Genomic DNA, 23,759 nt, shown 5'->3' with positions numbered 1-23,759 from the left:
AAAAAAATTTGGACTTTTTTTGGCCGATTTTGACGCCTTACTATACTATGACGTTTTTTATGACATTTTGAGGTCAAAAAAAATTGTGACTTTTTTTGGCCGATTTTGACGCCTTACTATATACTATGACGTTTTTTATGACATTTTGAGGTCAAAAAAAATTTGGACTTTTTTTGGCCGATTTTGACGCCTTACTATACTATGACGTTTTTTATGACATTTTGAGGTCAAAAAAAATTTGGACTTTTTTTGGCCGAAAAAAACGCCTTACTATACTATGACGTTTTTTATGACATTTTGAGGTCAAAAAAAATTTGGACTTTTTTTGGCCGAAAAAAACGCCTTACTATACTATGACGTTTTTTATGACATTTTGAGGTCAAAAAAAATTTGGACTTTTTTTGGCCGATTTTGACGCCTTACTATACTATGACGTTTTTTATGACATTTTGAGGTCAAAAAAAAATTGGACTTTTTTTGGCCGATTTTGACGCCTTACTATACTATGACGTTTTTTATGACATTTTGAGGTCAAAAAAAATTGTGACTTTTTTTGGCCGATTTTGACGCCTTACTATACTATGACGTTTTTTATGACATTTTGAGGTCAAAAAAAATTTGGACTTTTTTTGGCCGAAAAAAACGCCATACTATACTATGACGTTTTTTATGACATTTTGAGGTCAAAAAAAATTTGGACTTTTTTTGGCCGAAAAAAACGCCATACTATACTATGACGTTTTTTATGACATTTTGAGGTCAAAAAAATTTTTGACTTTTTTTGGCCGATTTTGACACCTTACTATACTATGACGTTTTTTATGACATTTTGAGGTCAAAAAAAATTTTGACTTTTTTTGGCTGAAAAAAAAGCCTTACTATACTATGACGTTTTTTATGACATTTTGAAGTCAAAAAATTTTTTTGACTTTTTTTGGCCGATTTTGACGCCTTACTATACTATGACGTTTTTTATGACATTTTGAGGTCAAAAAAAATTTGGACTTTTTTTGGCCGAAAAAAACGCCTTACTATACTATGACGTTTTTTATGACATTTTGAGGTCAAAAAATTTTTTGACTTTTTTTGGCCGAAAAAAACGCCTTACTATACTATGACGTTTTTTATGACATTTTGAGGTCAAAAAAAATTTGGACTTTTTTTGGCCGAAAAAAACGCCTTACTATACTATGACGTTTTTTATGACATTTTGAGGTCAAAAAATTTTTTGACTTTTTTTGGCCGAAAAAAAGCGCCATACTATACTATGACGTTTTTTATGACATTTTGAGGTCAAAAATTTTTTTGACTTTTTTTGGCCGATTTTGACGCCTTACTATACTATGACCATTTTTACCCAAAAGAAAATTTTGACTTTTTTTGGCCGATTTTGATCTGTTCTTGTAAGATACTGTACAAACAGTGCTAGCAGAGTGGAGACATGACTTCACTGTAAATTTGTTCATTAAAAAAAAAAAAGTCATGTCTGTGAATTTGTGAATTTTATTGAAAACAGTGACAGTGGATTATTTGAGCTGACCTTTTTCCCTGAATTAGTTCTACCAAAGAGTCTCTTAACTATACTAAGATGAAATACAGTTAAATATTCAGACATTACAACACAAAACTGATGCAAACACAACAGGATAGGATTTACTTTAAAAAAAAAAAAAAAAGAAAAAAAAAGAAAAAAGAAGAAGAAAGAAAGAAAGAAAAAGAAAAAGCTTTCATTACCCACAGAAACCATCCAAAGGTTCTCATCCTTTCACTGAAGATGGTGGCAGGAAAATCTGGATTCAGACAACAACTCAGTTATCTGAATGTCATAAAATATTATTTTCTGGGGGGAAATAAACTCCACTTTTGACTGAATGGTGGTAACAACTGAAGTTACTTCTCAGGCAAGGAAGCTCATCAGCCAGCAGTCTGCATACTCAAATATCCATCAGTCATTGTACAGCAGTGTGGGTAGTTTGTTACAACTTCCTATTGAGCATTTCCAAATTAAAAACTGGCCATTAATCCATTAAGGATTCACAGATAATGCAGATCTTTTTTTTTCTCTGTACGTTTTTTTCATATTTCAAGGAGAGAAAGTAAAGAAAGAAGGTTAATTTCATTTTTTTTCCTTTTCATCTTAAACAATTTAACAAAAGTTTTTCATGTCATTCCCCAGGATAGTGATCCCTCTCCTCTGTACTTCATAAATACATTCAGCACTCAGTTGATACAGTTTAAAAAAAAAAAAAAAAAAAGTTTCTATTGCATAAGGACATGATTAATCCTGCCTAAACACTGTCACTACATTAACAGACTATCACATGTGCACTTAAATTAACATGTATCCATCACAGTTTTCACCACACCTGTCTCTTACGCCACATCTTCATGGACTTCTCTCTTCCCACCTCACACTGACAAAACATAATTTAAACATAGTAAGAGTCATATTTGTGAGTAAACAAAGACACAGGTAAGGTACAGTCATGATTATATTAGCTAAAAACATAGGGCCTTGCTGGATTAGTGTGAAATGTTGGCTCGTGACTTGTAACTTTGTCAGCTTCACGAGCCTGGTGAGTCAGGCGTCTAAAAGCTCGCCTAAAGTGTCGTCGCAGCTTGTGACAGGAGAATAATCTCTCTTCACACAAAACCTCAAGATAAACAGGTGTAAAATACACATTTACCACAATGCCATAATTGTACATCAGGATAAAATGGGGATAAATTACGGGATATAAACAATATTTTTAAGGGAAAATAAACTGATACAATATCAAATAATACCAAAGAACATTTCAAAAAACACTAAAATAGTCCACAGTTGGAGGTGAAATTCTGCCTTGTGGACAAAAGCAGCAAACAAATAAGTGACCAACAGTTATTCTACTAGACATACAGTTTGAATGTCCCTTTGTTATAGTATGTGGGGAAGTAGGTTTTCTTTTCTTTGTTCAATGTGTGTGTGTGTGTGTGTGTGTTTGTGTGATTCCCTATAGGTAGGGGTACTGTGTGAGGCGCCTGGGGCTCAGCTGGTAGGCACTGTAAGCCTCGGCCCGGGGCGTCACGCTAACGTAAGGAGAACCAGTGGCGAACTGATGCTGGTAGGCTGCGGGGAGGCCGTGCAACAGACTACTGACAGAATCCCTGCGACTGGCCGAGTCTCTCCGGGAGGAGGAGGATGAGGTGTACGTTGCTGCATAGGCGGAGGAGGGGGAGTGTCTGTGGCTGCTGTGGCCGCGGCCCAGCAGCTGCTCCATGGCCTGAGAAGCTGAGGAGAGCGTGGTGGAGGCTGGGTAGGTGTACAGACTGGAGCCGGGGGCTGAGGCCGACGTCAGGGCAGAGACCTCGGGGAAGTTGTAGTGAGAGGCTGAGACGGCCGGAGGGAACGTCTGCTGGCGACGCAAAGATGAGTCACTGTGGGACGCCCCCGAACGCTCCTGAGATGAAGAAACCACCGGCTGAACCTAACGAGAAATAACACTTAGTATTCAAGCAACAATAAAAAATAAAAAAAATCACAGAGAAGCATTTTTACTCCTTCACATCACTGCTACATGTGATCTCCTCCTTGCAAATTTTTATGAGTTGTGAGTGGCTCAACATTTAAAAAAAAGTTTAAATTAAGTTTCCTTCTCAGACTGTTTTAGTTCATAGTTTTGAGAGTCCAATGAAACTGATATTTTCACAATGTGATTAATCTAAGTGGCAGTGTTTGTCACTGTGATGAAAATACTGAAGAGTTTACATCCAAATAGGTGGTTACATTATTTTGTCCATTTGTTGTGTCTGATAAATAGATGCAACTCTGTCAAAACGGTTTAAAGGAATAACAGCGATTAACAGCCACGTCTGATTATGAGAAACAACAAACACATTAGCAGCCTCACCTGGCTGAGGTTTAAGGGGTGTGACTGGCTTGGTACCAGTCCATGACGCTCCATGCTCTCCCCTGAACTGCATGGCTGTCGGTTGGATCTCTTAGGCTTCATGTAGTTCACTGGGGATTGAAAGTTGTAGGTATTACAGATTAATTATTGCTAGCACACGAAAAATAAAGGCACATGGGTGACTCTCACCAGTCTCTACGTGTCCACGTGAAGCTGCTCCTCTCTCAGAGCCCTGGGTTTTGACTGAAGGTGCCACCACTGCCAGAGACTTGACCTGGCGTGATGACATGGTGCTAGCTGGGTTAAGAGTGCGGGGCAGAGGAGTCAGGGGGCTGGCTGTAGAGGAGTCCGAGTCGTGCACAGTCACACAGCTGATAACATTGGTGCGCTGGCTCAGACCGACACTGTCAACACCAACAGAGAAACAGAAAATCAGATCAGTATATAAAAGAAATTAGCGTGGGATAGTGCCAGGATACAGGATCGTTTTTCATAGAAATAACAGACTAGTCCCGTTGGATGGATGGAAGACATGAGGAGCCAATGGGAGCCTCAACAGTCCCTGATCTCTGTTAGAGATCCTCAGACAAAATGTATGTTTCGTTACTCAGAGGAGTGTCTTCCTCTCACCTGGCGGGATGGAACTTGCGCTCATCTTCTGTGTCGGTGTCACTGTGAATAGTGATGATGCTGACCGCCGGGCTGGGTGTGTCAGAGATGATGATTGGCTGGGACAATGTGGCACTGGAACTGGGTGGAGTCACACCAGTACTGCTGAGTAACGATGCAGTGGATAGACCCCTAGACAGAGAAACAAAGAAAAATTGGATTTTTCTGCCGACATAGTGTGATTTTGGTCACGACGACAGATAAAAACCAGAAAACAAAGGAAGTCTGCACCACATGGAAAATACTGTTAAAATCTACTGGACATTTACTGAAGCAAAACTCAAAATGTTACAAGAAAAACAATTAGGAGCTTACAGATAAAAAATAAAAACCACAATCTATCACAAAAAAAAAACCTTTCTGTACAAAACACTGATTTGTTTTAATAGTTCACCTTCCATTCTATAGATGCTCATTTTGTTTATCTTTATAAATCAGAAATAAAAACTGAAGGACTGTACCAACCTGTTTCTGTTCTCTCCACGTCTGGCTTTCACCTTCTTCCTCTCCTGCTGAGTCCTGGCTTGGGTTGTGCTCCTGTTAAGATCAAACAAGTTAGTGACGGATATTGTGGTAAATTGTGGTGTGTTTGTGTGGGTCTGGACAACAACAGTCATTGGTTGACTGACCTCCAGCTGTGTCCCTGCTGTGTGGCAGCATCTGAAGTGTGAAGTGTTTCCAGGGGAGACTCGGCGACATTCGACTGGTGGGCAGAGCTGTGGATGGCCACGCCCGGGACCTGCTGCCATGATGATGGTATGAGGATTTGTTGCGTGCCAGTGGGCCAGGCCTGCTGAGAAAAATAACAGAGACAGGCACACCTCAGCACATGTAATATCAGCAGTCAGCTATTTATGAATTGACACAAATTATTTGATTGCTGGAATGGGCCAGACAAACTGAGCCATGCTGAGAAATAAATCCAAAGACTGAAGACAAAGAGGCAAAACAATGGGCAATCTCTTCTACAGGCAAAAAGCACAAGGCTAGATAAGCGAGCAAACCTTTCCCAAGCCATTCCTTTATTATAGCATAGCCCTGCAACAAATTCACAAGATGATATCATGCAAAGCATGGACGATGAAACACTGTATACAGTCAGAAGTATACATAGAACCATGGTGCCTGTTAAAGAAGAAACACTGAAGAGAGAGAGATTAGTTTAGTTCACTGACGCCAAACAGTCTGTTGATAAGCTGTCTTGGGGAAAGGCATGCCACATGTTCTGGGGCTGCAACAAAAGACGTGTGTCAGAGAGTCTGGCTGTTCAGTATGGATTTTAGTGAGCTTGGTAGCTGCAACCTCCTCTGCTGAAATCAAGGATGGACAGGACAAGAGAAGCTGCAAGCAAAGCGCAGACCAACTCAGCAACACATGCGCTCCATGCCCTCAGCACACCTATGGGGAGAGACTGTGGGGGGGGGAATGAGAGCGCGTATGAATGGCGTGGGGAGAGGGCGTCGTCTGGAGTGGAGAGATTGTAAATTTTGTCAATGTCTGATCCAGTGTCACAAGGGGGGATTTAAAAACATGAACACCAAGAAGGATAATGGTGATCAAAAAAAGACAAAAAAAATTCTATTAATAAACACCGACCAATCATGATTCTGACAACCATGACGAGTCCACATGTGACGAGTGAGAATGTAGAAATGCGATACACAAAATAAAGACTATCCCCATACAACATGTGGCACAGAGGGAGAGGAAAAATTGGCAAACAAATGAAAAGAAAAGGGAAAGTGGGGCAGGAGAGAGATGGCATTGTTAGTGGTAGAGGGAGTGTGCATGTGCATGTCTTTCTTCAGGGATGTCATCGTTGCTTTACCAGCACTGTGGCTGTGTGCTCCAGGAGGGTGGGCCGACCCACCCCGGTGCCCAGCCCGAGGGGCAGAGAATACTGGGGGGCTATGCCTGCTGAGGGTGGGTGCAGGGTGGCCACCATCAGGGGTGTGCAGGAACCCTGGAGGAGGGAGGGAGGATAGGGGAGGGCAGTGTTAGGGTAGGATGAAAAGTAACGTCCTTCAAGGCTGTATCTGATTCAGACGAAGGGACGGAGCAGATAAAACCAGCTGCACAAGAGATGCACGCTCGTACCACTGGCCATCTGGACACCTGACCTCTGCGGGGTGCGGCAATTATTCCTAATTTTAGCAAACAGCAATTAACTAGCATTTTGTGCCAGATGAGTCTCCCGCACCACACATCTGGACTCCATCCGAGATAGGAGACTGGGAATCAGAGAGGCTTAGCCCAGAGAGGTAGTCCAATCAGTTTTGGAAGCAAATCCAAGGCAGGATGCAATCAGCAGAAACACAAACAAAAACACTCACTCAAGCCACATTTTCGTTTTTGTTTTTTTTTCCAAAACTCAGTTGTGTAAATGCATTGAAATAACCAACATCTGCACTGAAAGCAAACCTTTTACTGAACAACATAATCTATGCTGCTTCTTCTCCAAACTTTGGCCAGCTCTGTTGGCAGCAAGAACAGAGGGAGGGCATGAAAGGAGAACCCCAGCGGGGAGACTTTCTGGATGCACTCAGTGTATCCATGAATGAGCAAAACTGGGCATCGCTGCTCCCAGCTTGGTGCCAATGACGTGATTTTAATCATGGATGTTGCCAGATCTTTATAGCAACCTTGAGTTTAGGTTACTGACTGATGGGTGACAAAAATATGTGCACTGTGTCAAGGAAATCTGTAAAAAAGTTACGCAACAACAGTTAAGTTTCAGTTACAGTCTGTCTCCATTTGTCCACATACACACTCCCTATTTCTCATAGGTGTGTTTCTCTCACATTTTTTCCTTACTCTCTTGCTCTTTATTCACTCTGTCTTTTAGGGAGTTGGTTACTTGACAATTAAACATTGGTATCATTCCCACCTCTGACAGAAACGCCCGTTACACTACATCGAGCCAAAGGTTGAACCGTAAACGCTCCTGGTTGAGAAGAAGGTCAGCAGACAAGGACTGAGTCTTTCAGCAATGACTGCCTATTCGGCTTTGAATCACGTAACTGTGTCTGTCTGAAAACGTGTTGTCAGACATAGGTTTTCTTGCAATTTCTTGCATCAACTTCATGTGGGAACATGAGCCAGACAGGGCTGTAGGCAGTAATCACTCCACCAATTTACCAACTGTGCACTACACAGGGTTCCTGTAACTCTCAGCTCACAGCTCTACTGGAAACAAAAGCTGCAGCACTCTCAGGTAAATCCTGCGAAGGGTGACAGAGGTCTTATACGTGACACTAATTTTGCCACCAAGGTGTCCACACCTCTCCTGTAATGCCAGAGGTGACTCAAAATGAAAATCAGAGAGGAAAAAATACAAAGAATTGTGTCTCGTTTGATGGTATATTCACACAAACTGGTAAATGTTACATAAAGAATATATTTTATGACATTTTTAAAAGAACTAGTCCCTTCTGGCATTTGACAACACACACGAATGAACTCTTACCTGTGTGAGCATACTTGGCTGGATCTGCAGGGACTGAGCAGACTGGTTCTGAGGTACTATAGGTACAGAGTTCTCCATCCTCACAGGGAAACTGGAACTCTTACTGGAAGGCTGTAGCCCTGGAAATGGAAAATCCCACAAAAACAATGTTGATCAGTGATCACAGAACACTGACGATGAACAAGTCACAGAGTATGTTTACATGCATAACAGGTATCCCATAATGATAGGCATTTTTAAGTATTCCTGATTATAGAAGCCAGGATATGAGAGCAGGGTTATTACAAAAGAAAGTTGGATACTATGGCACATAAACAACTTATACAGGTTCTGACAGTTCAAGTGATTTAGCAGTTAAAATGTAGATAAAGCAATGATACAATTCTCACAGGGCTGACAGAGGGAGCCTGACACAAATCAAATCAAAATAAACCACTGTGGGGGTTGCTTGGCATGTTGATATGACTTTGATAACATGAACACACTTGAAGCCCCTTGTGTTGTTCTGTCTGTTTTAAGTCTGAATGCAACTGTATCCTTTACCTTGAATAGTGGAGGGTGGGCAGACGATGAGAGTCTGCTGGAAGGGTTCTGTCTGGCTACACAGCCCAGCAGGACGCGTTGGAATCGGGACACTCTGCTGAGCCAGCCCGGGAATGTTGATGGTCGCCTGCTGGTAGAGAGCTGGCTGGTAGTTCAGCAAAGGCACCGCTCCCCCCGCAGAAGGCACCTGTGAGAGGAAATTAAAAACACCACTGATTAATACTAGAGGAGTTAGGCTTCAATTACACTCCCTTGCAGATGTGTACACAGACAGCTGCAGAAAGCTGTGGACACCACGTACATGTAGTTGTTCTTGTTATACTAGTTTCTAGTCCGCTTGGAGGACATACTCTGTACACACACAGTAGACCATTATGGTGAAGATACGGGTCGTACCTGGTTATGCTGGTTGAGTTGGCTACTGAAGGTGACGGTGAGGTTGCCCGCTGCAGCGCTGGGGACGGCATTGGCAGAGTACAAGGATTTGCCACTGTCATAGGAGCTCCGGCGCTTGCAGATCTCCATGTTCTGGAAGCATGACTTCACACTGGAGAGGGTTGAGTGACAGTGTCTGAGCGATGACATGTCAATTCACTTTCACCTAAACTAACATGTGCATCTTAGTACACACACAGACACAGACACTTACTGGGAGCTGTGGGGATAATCCATGAGGTGGCTCATCGTGACAAAGGGGTGACCCAGAGTTTTTGTAGGTGTGATCCTTTTGTCAGCATCCAGACGGAGCATCCGCTTCAGGAGGTCTATAAACTCTCGTCTATCAGCTTTCTCAGCCAACATGTCCGTCCCCTCCAAATGAGACGACAGGTTGACCTAGAATTCACAAAATACACCACAGACGGGTCAAATAAACATTATCAGGTATCAGTAATGTGAACTGAGTAAAAACTGGTGTCTGAAGTGCAAAAGTGCGCTATGTTGAAATACAATATGAAAAACTGCCATTTACCTGCATCATGTCATCCAGACAGTTAAAGATATATTTCCTGGCCTCCTTGGACTTGATGCCCATCTCCATTTCATGCTCGGCAGGGGTCTGGAAAGAGAATATTATGTCTGTTTATCTTTCAAGGCAAAAGGGTATTAACCAGATACTCTGAACGATATCATATGTGGTTTTATTCACCTTTAGCCTCCAGAGTGGGTAGCTAGAGTCGGGGCCTCGATTGAAGAAGCGGCTGGTCTTAGTGCCGGCACTCAGTAGGTACTCTGCTGGTAGGCCCTGAGTCTGGGAAATGTAACGTATCTGTAAAAAGACACAAAACAGTAAGCGCCATGAAGATGACTAAAATAAACAGATTAACTGCAATACCCTTACAGTTTGTGGTCATGCTCATTCTTCTGCAGCACTTTGGTATCTCTTGACTTAAAGCAATGTGAGTTCCTACAAAGCACACACAGCACTTCTGTGACCAACTGAGAACTTGCAGCCTTGATTTTGTCTTGTGGGTTAGCCTTTCCTATTTGAGCTTTATCCTTAACCAGAGGCGATGCACGAGAAGCACTTTCATTTGTACTGACCTGGTCGTACTCTGAGGCTCCGGGGTAGAGAGGCCAACCCAGAAACAGCTCAGCTATCACACAGCCTAAAGACCACATGTCAATGGCCTCACAGAACGGCAAACCCAAAATGATCTCTGGAGCCCTAGACAGCAAAAAGAAAACGAAAGGACTAGTACCAAAGAAATACAGCTGAGTTACAAAAGCACACATGCTCCTAATATTACAAAGGAAGACGTATTTAGGTCAGAAAAGCACAACTGGATCTCTTGCCACCGACCTGTAGTAGCGAGACTGTAAGTACGTTGAACAAACAGCCTTGGACACGTGACTTGCTGAGCCAAAGTCAATGACCTTCACCCTGTAGGGCTGTCTGAGAGGGTCGACCAGCATGATGTTCTCAGGCTTCAGGTCAGCGTGAATCAGACCGAGGCTCTTCAGCTTCATTAAAGCTGTCGCCACCTAAAAATACAAACACACAAATATTAATTCAGGTGTAAGACTTAAAATGTAAATGGGGACGTCTCAGATGTAAAGTTTACATTAACAGTGAAAAACAGAACTGTGGTAATTACATAATAACAGACATTAAGGTCAAAGTTAAAAAAAAATATGAATGTCTGTCAAAACACTTTGCCAACCTGCTGTAGGATGGGTCTGATGTGCCGTAAGGGGAGCGGGCTGAACTTGCTGTGCTTGAGAAAATCATACAGGTTCTGCTCCAGCATCTCAAACACCAGGCATGTGTGACCCTTGTGTTGGAAGCATTCATATGAACGCACAAAGTTGTACTCATCTGCGTTCTCTGCACTCAGCCGGTTCAGGATGCCCACCTATAAAAGGACAAAGGAACCACTCCATGTGACTTGCCAATTAATGCTGGTCCACAAACATCTAACACCATTAGAATGCAAAAATAATAACGCGCATAATTGTGCTATTGTAAGTGTGGGTCTGTTACAACAGCTGCAGGTTTCATAAAACTGCCAAGTGTCATTAGTACCACAGTTGCTGAATGGGAGGAACTTCACATCATGTGCATTTCAATTTAATGGCCCAAAGCAACACCACCTCATCTGTGAGGCATCTGCAAGTATGGTGGAACCCATGAAAACATCAGTGTACCCATTTTCAACACAAATGAGCCTATGGCCTAGGTTAATGCAGTTTTGATAAACTGGCTTTAGATGTTGTGAGAAAAAAAACAACTTAACAGCATATTCTACATCAATAACTTACGTGCAACTATTTCATATTATGAAAGTACTTGACCCCTGGAGTCAAAATGCGGAGAGACAAGAAGCTCTCTGCCAATTTTGTAAAGGCAGTAACCACTGTTGGTTTGATATCAAAGTAAGGCACACAAATATTTTATCAAGAAAATGATGTCTGCTGACCTCAATTTGGCCCTGTCGAGCATATGATGGATGGTTTTTTAGGATCTTGATGGCCACAATCTCATTGGTGCCCCTCTTCCAGCACTTGGCTACTTGCCCAAACGTGCCTCTTCCCAGGAACTCCAGCACTTCATAGCTACAGGACACTGAGCAGAGGATCTCATGCTGCACTAGCTGATAATCTCCTTCACCATTGGAGCTACTGCTCTTAGTGGTTGGAGCTGAGTGGGGTATAGACTGGCCTGTGCCTCCTCCTCCGCCACCACCTGTACGGGTGGAGTATGTTGCTGCAGGAGCTGAGAGCTCCTCTAATATTTGGACACTGCCACATCCACTCCCGCTGCCTTCGTTAGCCTCCTCGATCTTTCTTTTCTGCCCGTGCCTGTGCCCCCTTGTTTCAGAGGACGTCTCAGCATGAGCATAAGAGGAGGACGCCGCCTGCTCAGAGACGCGCCGACTGGAACCACGGGGAAGACTGCCGGTGCTATCTGCTGCCCGCACCACCACTTGACCCCTGGAGCCAGGAGCTGCAGGGGGGAAGACCAGGGACGGTGGGAAGGGTGGCACAGCCATTGCAGGCGTGAAGGTATATGCTGACTGGCCTGCTATGGAGCTGTAAGCTTCAGTGGTGGACACATCCCAGACATTGCTTTCCACCTTCAGCTTCTTAACGCGGCAAAAGGCACTGGAGGAGATCGAGGGAGGAGAGAAGACCTGCAGCTGAGAGCTCATAGCTGAAAAGAGATTCATGAGAATTAGACAGATGCACCAAAAAGAACCTGAACTAAAAATGAAAAACTTTTCATGCTTAGAATGATAAGTAATCCATGATATATAGTGCATCTCATTAACATCAGTGAGTGCAGACTAATTATCACAATCTTAAGTATAATGTAACTAGTGTTACACACTATAATAGAAAGGTATTGCAACACCCTGCTCAACAGTGACAGTTATAAAGGATCAAATATAATCACCCATGGCATGTACATTTTTGTCAGTAATCATTTCTATTGCTAGAAAATGTGCTCAGGGTGCAAACCTCTGCCAAGGTGCTGAGTCTAATTAGATGCTGTTCTCAATGCACCTCCTTGGCGGAGGTCTGCACTTTACTGAACACATCTCCTAGTTTTCTATTTATTCAAATTAGATTTTAAATTTTCATGTTCTGTCATCTATTATTCAATTACCTTTCCTGATGTTTTAGGTGTTTGAGGTGTCTCTGTTTCAGTATTGGTCCTGTGATATTTAGGCAGGCATCGCTACAAAGTCATATATTTTGGTATTGTGTGAACACAAAATGTAACCCACTTCAACTGGACAACAAACTACAGATTCTGAAATTACCATAAAGTGCAACACCTCTTTAAAACAGTTTTGACAAAAACAAGAGCTGAGCAATTAGCTGATCTATCAGTTAGTCGATTTACTAAATATTAACCAGCAACTACTGCGAAAATGTGAAGATTCGCTTTTACATTTTATAGACAAAAGGATATATCAAGAAAATAATCAGCAATTTAATTGATCACTGAAAACTTAAAACATAAACCAAAAATGTATAAGCCTCATTCAGGTACAATTTATTGGCTGTAGTTTTAGGTGTGTGTAATTAATAAACTGGCAACTGGTTTTTAAAAAAATCAATAACTGTAATATGAACAAAAACATAAGCAATATATAATGAGTTGGGGAGATTATGTAACTTGCTGGAAATGTGGGGGCGATGAGGGCAAGCTGGTATATACCCTGTGAACATACTCCAGGAGGTGCAACTAACAGGCTTCATTACTAAGTAACCTGCATATTATGTTCTGAATTAGTTGATTAATTTGTGTCACAGAAAAACGAAAATTATAATGCATCAGAAAAAAGGATGGATCGGAAGCACACTGATGAAATCGATTTTGATGTGAGTTAATCATTTGTACAATCTCTCAGAATAGTTTCTTTTTTCTTCTTCTCACTAAGAAAGGCTCTTTGTATTTTGGTTGCCCCCTCTTCCTTCTCTGCTTGGGTGGGGTGGAAACAGTAATGTGAGGAAGTTATGTGTTCAGAGAGAGGCTGATGTTTTTAATGATTCAGAGTACTGATATTCTGCTTCTAACGCAAGAAAACATTTCTAAAGCAAAAAAAAAATGTGCCAGAACGGCTCAGACAGTGTCTCTCTGCAATGTCAAGCTGGGACCTTACATGTAGAGGTATGCCAGTATGCGACGGGTGTGATTAAAACAAAACCTCTTGAGCTACACGTTCCACACACAATAAAAATACCGTGAATGTAAGTTTAGACGCTGCCAGTGAGGTGTGTATGCTGACAGGGTGGCTGTTAGACGACTGTGGTGGACCACGGTGAATTTAAGCTGTAATCACAATTGTTAACAAATATAATGAAATTAAAATTAATCCCACGTCTGAGTGTCACTTTTCTTGCCACGGACATCTGTATCGCACTGACACAGACCGACCGACTAGTACCAAACCAACAAGGTAACGTTACTTAACTCGCTAATGCTAACAAGCTAACGCTTCAACTTTCCGAAAATATGCCGTTAAAAGAGTAGCGGCTAATCCTCCCAAAAGAAGGCTGAACGACATAGGCAGCGTGAAAAGTATAATAAAATACAGAAACAACTGTATCATACCGGAATGGATGTTATTACAGCGTCGAAAAACGGCTTCGTCCAAGGTTTTAAATCCCACTGCAGTCTGCTGGACCAGCGTTATCCGATTAGCTTCCGCTAGTTACCGTTTGCTGCTAGCTAGGCCTGCATTGTTTCTTCAGTCGATGGAGAGCTTAGCAGCAGGAGAAGGCGTTACAGAGCCCAGTTTTCAAAGGGAAAACACAAAGACACCATTGTCCTTTAAAACAAAACCACCTAGTTCTAAAAACACGTACATTTGATGATTAAAACATAATTAACAGCAGCCTAAAACCGTCCGTCTTGAAGCAGCGAAATCCACTTTTCACCGGAACAAACCACGTCCTTATATCAGCTGCGAGTTTACGTCATTTCCGCTTACTACCGTAATTACCGTGGATTTGGCAGGCGATGCACACTGAAATGAACGATATTTTTAACAAGGTTAAGGAAAATGAGAATTTTGTTTACATGAAATACACTCCACAAGTCTTATAATATGTCTCCACTGTCGAAAGACTGGTTCAACGAATTTGGCATCGTATTAGACCTCAAGGAAAAAAGGTAAACAACATTTTTACGGTAAAAAGAAATTGACGTGACGTGACCAGAATGTACCAGTAATTTTCCGGCAGAGCTGGTACATGTTCCACACGTCTAACAGGGCTGACTCTAAACCCAGTGTTTTATTCCACTGTTTTAATGCATACCTTAAACACCATGGCAACACGGTAACCATTTATAAAGTAGGTTTAAAGAACCCAGTTGGCCCAGTTCTGGACAAACCAGACTTTTATATTACTTTAATACCTCACAACTTATTTCTATGGACATATCATTTTACCGTTAAACTAACAGGCACATGAAATGTGTTCAAATGGTAGAAGTGCAAAGTCATAACGTTTGCATAGACAGAAATGTTTTATCTTTAGCCTGAGCACATAATTAGTTGTCATCTTGTTAATTTACTCATGCCTCCCAATCGTCCACAAACTAGTCTAAGCTAATTTGGTTGCAAAAATATTTTGTTAGAATAAATTCAAGCACAAACTAATTATCATGCAAAGTTTTCACTAAGATTTCCCTTCAGAGCACCTCATCCAGATTCACCATAATTTCCACATCCCCACCCTGAACCTTTAGTAACATACCAATTGCTTTCAAAAGTGGGCATTTTATTCCAGAAATGAGCGTGACCAACCCATCACACAACACACACGTAATACATTTTAAAAGTAGATTTATAAAAATATCTTTACTGGGAACTGCAATGTTCTTAAAGTGGATCTATGGGCTCCTAAATTCTAACAGCTCTTGGGGCATAGCATGTTACAGATTTTGCCCTGCGGCCTGAAGAGTGTGCAGAACACCATAATGCTTAGAGCCTATGACAAATAGAACAAGACATATAACACCTTTGTTTGAATGAATCAGAATAGGAAAGAATATCAGGCAAAAATAAGTTAAAGTGCAAATTTTCTTTTTATTCTGATTTCATTTTACAGCAGAAATTATGTAAAGCATTCAGAAGACATTTTCCACATATAAGGGCAATATTCAAAACACTTTGCATGGCCTCAGCAACAAAATATTCTTTTAAAAACATCAACAATTTAGTGATGCCTGTGCATGCACATTTGTAAAACAAAAAAGTAAAAACTAGGCTACAAAAAAAAGAGGAATGAAAGACTGAGATAGGCATGGAGAACACAACAGCAGGCAAGGTGGGAATACAGCAGGAAATGAGAGAGAGGGGGGGAGGGGGAGACGGGGTGAAAGAAGAGGAAGGCAAGGAGAGGTCTAGCCATAGATTATCTATAAGGATCTACCATTCTAGCATGCAATGTGGTGTTTGGCCACGCCCTCTCAAAACAAGGCCTGAAAGGTTATACCATTCATTTCTAGGCGGACTTATGAGAACAGAGGCCATCTCTGCGCATGTTTACCAGCTGTCTACTATGGCAATATTTCTTAATTTTTTTTCTACATTTTTTTACACTACATACTCTTTTTACAGTCACCATCCTCTCCAAAAACATGAACATATTAATGGATTTTCTGCAATCTGTGTGTTTAATTCTGTGTGTATGTGTGTGTTTGTATTCTGTGTGTGCTGATAGGCGCAAGCATTTGGAGTTGGTGTGTGTATGTGTATGTGTGTGTGTGTGTGTGTGTGTGTACATGATATATAAAGGAGTTCAAAGCTGTGTTGTTCAGTTGCACTGATGTGAGAGGAGGGGCAGTTTAAGAGGAAGTTCAAGTGATACTGTAGCATGAATGCTCCTGACAGCACTGTCCTAACCATGGCTGTCTCTCAGTGTGATGATTCAGGATTCAGAAAACATGCAAAACACACATAATAGAGATCTTCCAATTGTAAATCTTTCAACTGACTATCTCTTACAACTTCTTTTTTAAATTAAGAAAATTCAGGTGATATGTGACAATTACCTATTTTTGCACTTTTTTAAGAATTATTTGTATTAAGAATCTTGTGCGTTTAAGACAAGAGCAAGTGCATAAATAGAAATATTACTTATTACTTGCTTTAAATTTAGTTTATATCCAAGCAAAATCCTATAAAATAAGGGATTTGGAGATTTTTTTATTTTTCTGGTAGAAAAAGTGATGCAAGAAACAGTTAAGATGAAGCGAATATATCACATTCACTGCTTCAAAATGGGACTGGTATTTCAGAAGGAGTTTGTCAATCAAGAGCGTGATTTGAAAATTTGTGGATACTAAATAGTAACTAAACAACTGGAGAATCCCTAACATACACAGGTCTGTTCACATACATATCCATACACAAATGTACACAGTTACCAGTGTTACAACTCTGTGTCAGCAATCATTACACTCCACATACCATCTCCCTGTTCTTCAACCCTGAGTAAAATCTAAGGGAGAGATTTAATTGTTCCCAAAGACATAAGCACAGAGAGAAAGAGTGTGGCATTTTTTTGTGTGTCTGAATGTGTACATTTGTGTTTGACTGTATGTGTTTTTATGTGTGTGTGTGTGTGTATGTGTGTGCGTGCTTGCTTGCGAGAGAGTGAGTGAAAGAGAAAGACAAAGAAAGAAAGAAAGTGTGTATGACAGTTATTTTGTTCTGGAAAACTGCTGGGTTTATGCTTTCACTTGAATGCTTCAAGAACATTTTTGAGGAAAGACAGACAAAGTGAGTCCATGCAAGAAAACGCATCTTCCTGCCAACAGCGACACCGGGACGTTAAATAGACTTGTGACAGTGCCTTTCATACACAGAGGCTGAATTCTATGGTTTTGTTTGTCTAATACTGTAAAAATGCACACACAAGTGGGGCATAAAGTGATACTGTAATTCCCTGTTTGTCTCATAAAGCAACACGTCACATCAATCAGGCCATGAGCATTCATTCATACCACTGACAAATTAGAGCTTCTAACTTAGACTCGGATCAAGTTTAACACTGTCAAGTTCATATTTTTAACACACAATTTAGGAAAATAAACAGATAACTGGCAACCAACTTTTTGGAGGACATGCAATAGATATTTCCTGATATTAGCTTGCACTTTTCTGTTATTGAGCAGGCACTTTCTAAACAGAGCTTTCCAGAAGTCCAGAAGTACATGTCGTAGAGTAATGGCAGTGACAATGAGGAGAAAAGAAAAAAATCAATCAAATGATATGTAAAAAGTGGGAAGGAGACATTCTGTTTGAAGATGGAAAGCTTTGACTGGAGGCCAGGCTGGATCCGCTGTAGGTGTGATTAATGGTCTTAATAAAAGCTAGTATGTTGCTGAAGCACAACCACATTGTAAAGAATGTAACGCCCTCTTCCCTTTTTGGGTCATCAGTCATTGCATTGACATTAAAATGATCATCATCTTCATCACCATTAGTGTCATTTTCATACTTGCATCATCACCATCATCACCATCATCACCATCATTACCATCATCATCATCATCATCATCATCACCATCATCATCATCATCATCATCATCTATACGTAAGTCTGCCTCAGACAAACTTCAGAACTTGTAGGAGGTCTACAGTTGAGCTAGTACTAGATCTCTTCTAATATTTATTGTGTGTGTGTGCGTGTGTGTGTGTGTGTGTGTGTGTGTGTGTGTGTTGCCTCTATGGATCTTACTGATATCTTTTGGGTGTTGGTTTCCCCAACATAACATATTGTTAGGCAAAATAGCATTCATAATAATTGGCACTACTGGCAAAAAGGGTTTAATTTTTGCTAGCCAAGAAACAAAAGCACAAAGTGTAAATGTTTTGTCTGAAAGATCATTGTTTCAGCTAACTTTGTTTTCCCACTTATAATTCTAACATTAGATTTTTCAGTTGCATGCTTTAACAAAATGTTCTTTTCAGTAACACTTATACTGGATACTCTTAAAGTGAAGCAGCTAAAATCCTCTCACAGTCCATAGCCACTAACATGTTCTTTTTGCTGTTTCTTTGTCTTAAATCTCATGCACATTTCTCCGTTTGTAATATCTACATTATTTACAAGCAATACAGCCATCCTGTGTACCCAGGTCTCTGTCTAAAGTTCTCATTATGGGAGTAAAATAATTTATAATCTTAAATACAGTCCTCTTATGAAAAAGTTTCAGGGTCCTCATATCCCCTTACCTCGTCAGTTTATATACAGGAATATGCAATAGTCCAAAATATGGATTTGATCGCCCGTATGGGCTAATATGGGGACCAATGCCCTGTATAGGGGCAGGTATAGGACCCATGTCCTGTACAGAGCAAGCATAGAGACCTCTCAGGGTCAAGAAGAAGTCAAGGCAATGGTATGTGACTCTCTCCTCAAAACCACAGTTAGGATTTAGAGGTTCACGCAAAGAACAAACTAACAGAGACATTTAACCATTGGAACATGTCATATTTTACCACACAAGGGGGGAAAACCAGTCTCAAGCTAAACCACTCTTTAGCCAATTAAATTATTAATTATACCCTTAAATAAATAAAGTAAAAAAAAAAGCACCCAAAATAAGTCATTTGTCCTTACACATTTCACATTACACAGGGCAGGGATAAGTTGATGAGGACGTAAGTGAGACACAACTACACATAGAAATACAAAAGAAACAACACTAAAGCAGTTTGGCAAGCATGCAGGAGCTTGTAGCTCAAACACATGCATTGAATTGAACAAACACGGACACACCACGTCAGGCGAGCAAAGTGCTGCCTCTGAGAACGACTCCATACAAAGTCCATGTAACAAATTAAGACATCGTTATTCAGACCCCAACCCCTTATCTAACAATGCCCCTCTTACATTCAAGTGCAGTTCCTCCCTTTGGATCGGGTGACTGATTAATAGGTTTGTAAGCCTGTGAGTCAGAGTGGTTGGTGTGGTATTGTGATATACTGAATCAGCAGAATGATTTGCCACGATAGCAAATATTGAATCCTCTCCATCATCCTGAATATATATTCAGGTTGATGGAGAGGAGGAAAAAAGCGGAAAAACCTTGCATGCAAATGCAACATAGAAGTGAGTTTTTTGGTTTATGTTTTCTTATTCTTTCATGGATCACTGTTTGGATACAAAACACAACAGGTTTTGTATATTTTATGCATGTCAAAGTAGCCTTTATCTTGACCAAGCTGTTCATCGCCGGTGCCTTTCAGCACATCCAGTTGCTGCCACGAACGGCAGGATTTCGTCATTAGACGCTTCCCCGTATTCTCTTGTTTGACTCGTTGCCTTTTCCTTGCAAAGAAACCCGCGAAGAGTGCAAAGAATGCCATGAGGTTAATGTGATGGCCTCCCAGTGAAACTGTGGAGGAGGATCAGTGCTGTGGGCAGAGCCAGGTCCCTGGGCTCTACCCAGCAGTCTGTCTGTCTGAGCTGCCATGATGGACACCTATCCTGTCCTCAGTCTGTCTGGGAAGAGTTTTTTTCCCCTCTTGAGAGAAGAGGGAACAGAGGGTGAGAGTGAAGGAGGGAGAGAAGGAAAGAGGGGGTGGGGGTGGCGTTAGAGGATTGAAAGAGAGAGAGTTCTGGAAGGATGGAAAAGAGGAGAAAGAAAAAGGAGAAGATGGAGGGCAGGGAGGTTGTATAGATTGCTCACAGGCTGAGGGGGCTGTGTGTGGGGCCTGGTGGTGGGCTCTCAGGACCCCTGGCCTTTCTCTGCTCTCTGGCCCTGAGGAGAAACCAAAAACACATTAGTGTGTGTGTGTGTTTCTGTGTGTGTAACTGTACGTCTTGTGTTTTTTCCCCACTTTTGTATCCAAAAGACATACTCAAAGCAGCAGGAAGAGTTATTCAACTAACAGCCCGCAATTCCCACCCAGCACACACACACACACTCCATCCTGTTATCCTCCCCCGCCCATCAAGGCACAAAAGAAGAGACTGGCAGGCCAAGCAAGACACTTAACGTCCCTTAGTGATATCAGTCAGAACATGCCCCCAGGAAGACCATATGCAAGAATCTCCTCTATCTATCTGTCAGTCATGCACATGTACCGACATCATTCAGCAGTCCTTGGAGAGAGACGAAAAGAGAGACAGGGAGGGAAGAAGAGAGAGAGAGAGAGAGAGAGAGAGATAGAGAGAGAGAGAGAGAGAGAGAGAGAGAGGGAAGGATGCTAATCCAGGACCTCCTCTCCCCCTCCCTCCGCTGACATGCAAACAGGCATCAGCCACCAGGAGAGAGGGAGAGAGAGAAGAGAGGGAGAGAAGACTCACCCGTTTCAGAGGCCTATGGTCCATCAAGGGGCTTCACAGGAACAGTAAAACAACACCAACTATTAGCACCAATGTAGTGAGCGCACGTGTGGCAGTGGGCTGTTATGTGTGTGTGGATAATGTGTATGAGAGTGTGTGCAGAGAGTAATGTGTTGGATGTGTGTTTGCAGTGGTGTTTGACAGTGTGTGGAGAGTTTTATGCCTCACCTGTGGCGGCATCGGAGCAGGAACCTCAGGATCTTGCGAGCAGCCTGGTTCTGTTTTTTAGTTAGGAGGCTGCTGTGGGCGAAGACATGCGTATTAGATTTTTTTTTTAACACAATTAAACTCTGTGTGTGTGTGTGTGTGTGTATCTATGAGAGTTTGGGCATGTAAAGTACCCAAGGGAGTGTCTGTAGGAGCGGTAGTATTGCTGGATGAGGACCGCTGCTCTACGACTCTGCTGGAACTTTCTCTGCTCATGGAAACTTCGGAAACGACTCTGGATCAGGATGGCTGCCAGGGTCATCCTCTTATAAAGTGCATACTGAGAGAGAACACAGTAGTGTTATAAAGCCTTTTGTCAGTGCAGGACATGCGCATTTATAACACAGCTTTATTTCCAAATTAATGATAAAGATTAAATTTAAATGTATAAATATTTTAGGTTTGCTCCAGTTAATATACAGTACGTTATCCTGCATCTGCAGCCTTAAACTAAACCTGATAGCTGTGTCCTTACAAAGCACAGTAGTCAAAAATATTTAGCAAGAACTCAACTTCCCAAGTGCTCATTTGCCAAAACAGCTTGTGAAACTTGTGAAAGCACATTTTGAAGTGACTGAACACCAAGTGGTTGCAAATGTGTCCCTTTGACTGAAAACATTTGTTAACAGACTACAATTGATAATACAATTATGTCTGCAAATATGATTCAGTCATTCTGATACCGTATGATAGGAGCTAGTGGATTGGGAGAATGCACAACTAGGAATAATTCCCAACTCTCACTTGCTGAACTTCAAGCTTTACCTGCTTGTATCTCTTATAGCAGCGCTGAATCACTGCTGCAATCTCTTTGCGTTGTTCCTGAATGGGACCCTGAGGGAAGTGACATTAGGAGTTTGTATAAGCATCATATATGTTAAATGGTTCGTGATCATCTTAAGCTTCTTAACAAGACTGCAAAATATGAAAGAAAGAAAGGGAGAGGAAGACAATTTGAACAAATAGCAAAATCAGGTATTTAAAAAACACAGTGGCAAAAGGCATCAGATTATTTTACAATCTGCTGGGCAAAGTTAGCATTTTTCGAAAGGAGTGTAGGACATGTATACCTTGTGTTTTCTGAGGGAGTGCAGGGCATGCCTGATGGTCTCATACAGCTCTCCCTGCTCTGCTTCAGTCATGGTGAGACAGGAGGAGTCCGTTTTCAACCTCTCCTCTTTCATAGCTGCACAGAGGAAGGAGCTCCAGTCAAAGGGGGAGGATGGGGCTTGCTTAGCCTGAGGACTCTGCTGATCCTCGGGCCCTGAGAGAGAGTTTGGTTTGGGGCTAGGAGTCTGGGGTTTGGAGTTCAGAAACCTGGAGAAAAACAGAGCAAAGCCAAAGTTTTATGGTTAAAAAAAGATTTAAAGTATTTGATGAGTTAGGTGAAGTAAATGTTGTGAATTTTTAAATACTTTTGCTCACCTCTCCACCTCACCGAGGTAACCAGACAGTAACCTGACATCACTGCTGATCCCCACCTTCCCACAGTCTGTTTCAGTCTCCATAGCCTCTTGTTTAAGCCTACCGGTTGAAGCCTCCATGATGTGATCAGCTAGCATTGTAACGTCCATCTGCAACACACAGGGCAGACGTTATCTACATATTACTAACACCTGAAGACCTTAAAATCAAAAATGAAAAATTAACTTTTATTTTGTCTTTTTTTCATGCCTATGCTGATGACACACAACTCTAAGCAGTTATGGGTGGGCAAGTGAAAAATGTTTCTCTCAATTTCCTGTCTGAGCATTATCATAATCACTTGATTCTGATGTTTCTTTCTATTCTGTGATTTATCCTGAATGCTCACATGAATTCCTCTCCACATGTGCCCTCTTTGCTTTTAACAGTTTTATGACCTTACACTTAACTTTTATCAGATTCCATTGCGTTATATATACGGCCACATGTCTTCCACTGGTGGCTAAATATCTTTGATAGTGAAAAATACTGCCATACTGGCATCTGAGCTTTATTACTGTAACTCTTTCCTTTTTTTGAAACAGCTTTCTAGCTGTGTCTAGCTAGACATGCACTACAAACTGTAATATCCTAATGAAAAACCTTTTAATCTGTATCTGCATTTGTCGTTCAGTTATGTACACTTACAAAGAGTAAACCTCTTCTTTTAATGAGAGGTTTAACCAGTTAGTACCATGTTCTCGTCAGTAAGAATTTTGTATTTGTGTCCTTTTCCCCTTTCTTTTAAGTAGCCTACACATGATAATTCATATTAGGGTATTTCTGCTTGTGAGGGACTGAGTGAAGCTATCTGGTGAAGATAGCACTCTTTCTAACAGCACCAGGTGTCCTTCTTATGCTGAAAAATTCAATGTAGACAAAGTCTGAGATGGTATATAACATGAAAAATTCCAGTCTTCACCGATTATCTGTATATGCCCCAGAATGTTGTCAAAATTTAATCTTACCACTCTTGAGTCCTTTCCAAGGGTTTGTGTGTTTTTTTTTTTTTTTTTTTTTTACATAATGAGCTTTTCATAGGAATAATCCCTTATTCACACTGAATAAGAATTGTTTTCATACATTTTTTAATGTATTTTTTCATGTATTGTATCACAAACATACACATGCAAGAAAGCTGCACACATTGTCCATCACATACAGTACAAAGAGTTCAGTTTTAGCTAAGGAACAATGTCTGT

The 23,759-nt window shown here is 41.3% G+C and overlaps 2 protein-coding genes across 5 annotated transcripts in view; both read right to left on the bottom strand.

Moving 5' to 3' along the window:
* Positions 1-1,677: 1,677 nt before the first annotated feature.
* On the bottom strand, positions 1,678-14,457 carry hipk1b (homeodomain interacting protein kinase 1b). Of its 4 annotated transcripts, none has more exons than XM_041033699.1 (18): positions 14,132-14,457; positions 11,487-12,220; positions 10,731-10,922; positions 10,370-10,551; positions 10,111-10,234; positions 9,716-9,835; positions 9,539-9,625; positions 9,218-9,402; positions 8,965-9,115; positions 8,569-8,755; positions 8,026-8,144; positions 6,388-6,522; positions 5,189-5,352; positions 5,025-5,096; positions 4,521-4,691; positions 4,080-4,294; positions 3,891-4,000; positions 1,678-3,467 (listed from the first exon to the last, which is right to left on the bottom strand). In XM_041033699.1, exons 2-18 carry the CDS (start codon positions 12,216-12,218, stop codon positions 2,994-2,996), a joined length of 3,420 nt encoding a protein of 1,139 aa, XP_040889633.1. In that variant the 5' UTR covers positions 12,219-12,220; positions 14,132-14,457; the 3' UTR covers positions 1,678-2,993. The 4 variants fall into 4 exon arrangements, with proteins under 4 accessions (XP_040889633.1, XP_040889634.1, XP_040889635.1 ...); XM_041033700.1 differs by having other exon boundaries at positions 5,189-5,349; XM_041033701.1 differs by lacking the exon at positions 6,388-6,522.
* Positions 14,458-20,266: 5,809 nt separating this feature from the next.
* Positions 20,267-23,759, bottom strand: part of LOC121179087 (calmodulin-binding transcription activator 1-like) — a 47,416-nt gene continuing 43,923 nt past the window's right edge. The window contains exons 16-22 of the mRNA XM_041033698.1: positions 22,519-22,667; positions 22,164-22,410; positions 21,859-21,927; positions 21,228-21,373; positions 21,055-21,126; positions 20,848-20,878; positions 20,267-20,299 (exon numbers count right to left, since the gene is read on the bottom strand). Of these exons, the coding sequence (XP_040889632.1) occupies positions 20,267-20,299; positions 20,848-20,878; positions 21,055-21,126; positions 21,228-21,373; positions 21,859-21,927; positions 22,164-22,410; positions 22,519-22,667 (747 nt within the window). The remainder of the gene's footprint in view (positions 20,300-20,847; positions 20,879-21,054; positions 21,127-21,227; positions 21,374-21,858; positions 21,928-22,163; positions 22,411-22,518; positions 22,668-23,759) is intronic.

This window comes from Toxotes jaculatrix, chromosome 3 (assembly GCF_017976425.1).
Source record: "Toxotes jaculatrix isolate fToxJac2 chromosome 3, fToxJac2.pri, whole genome shotgun sequence".
NCBI lineage: Eukaryota > Metazoa > Chordata > Actinopteri > Toxotidae > Toxotes > Toxotes jaculatrix.
The sequence above is the reverse complement of the archived record's forward strand: the minus strand, read 5'-3'. Positions and strand labels throughout refer to the sequence as shown.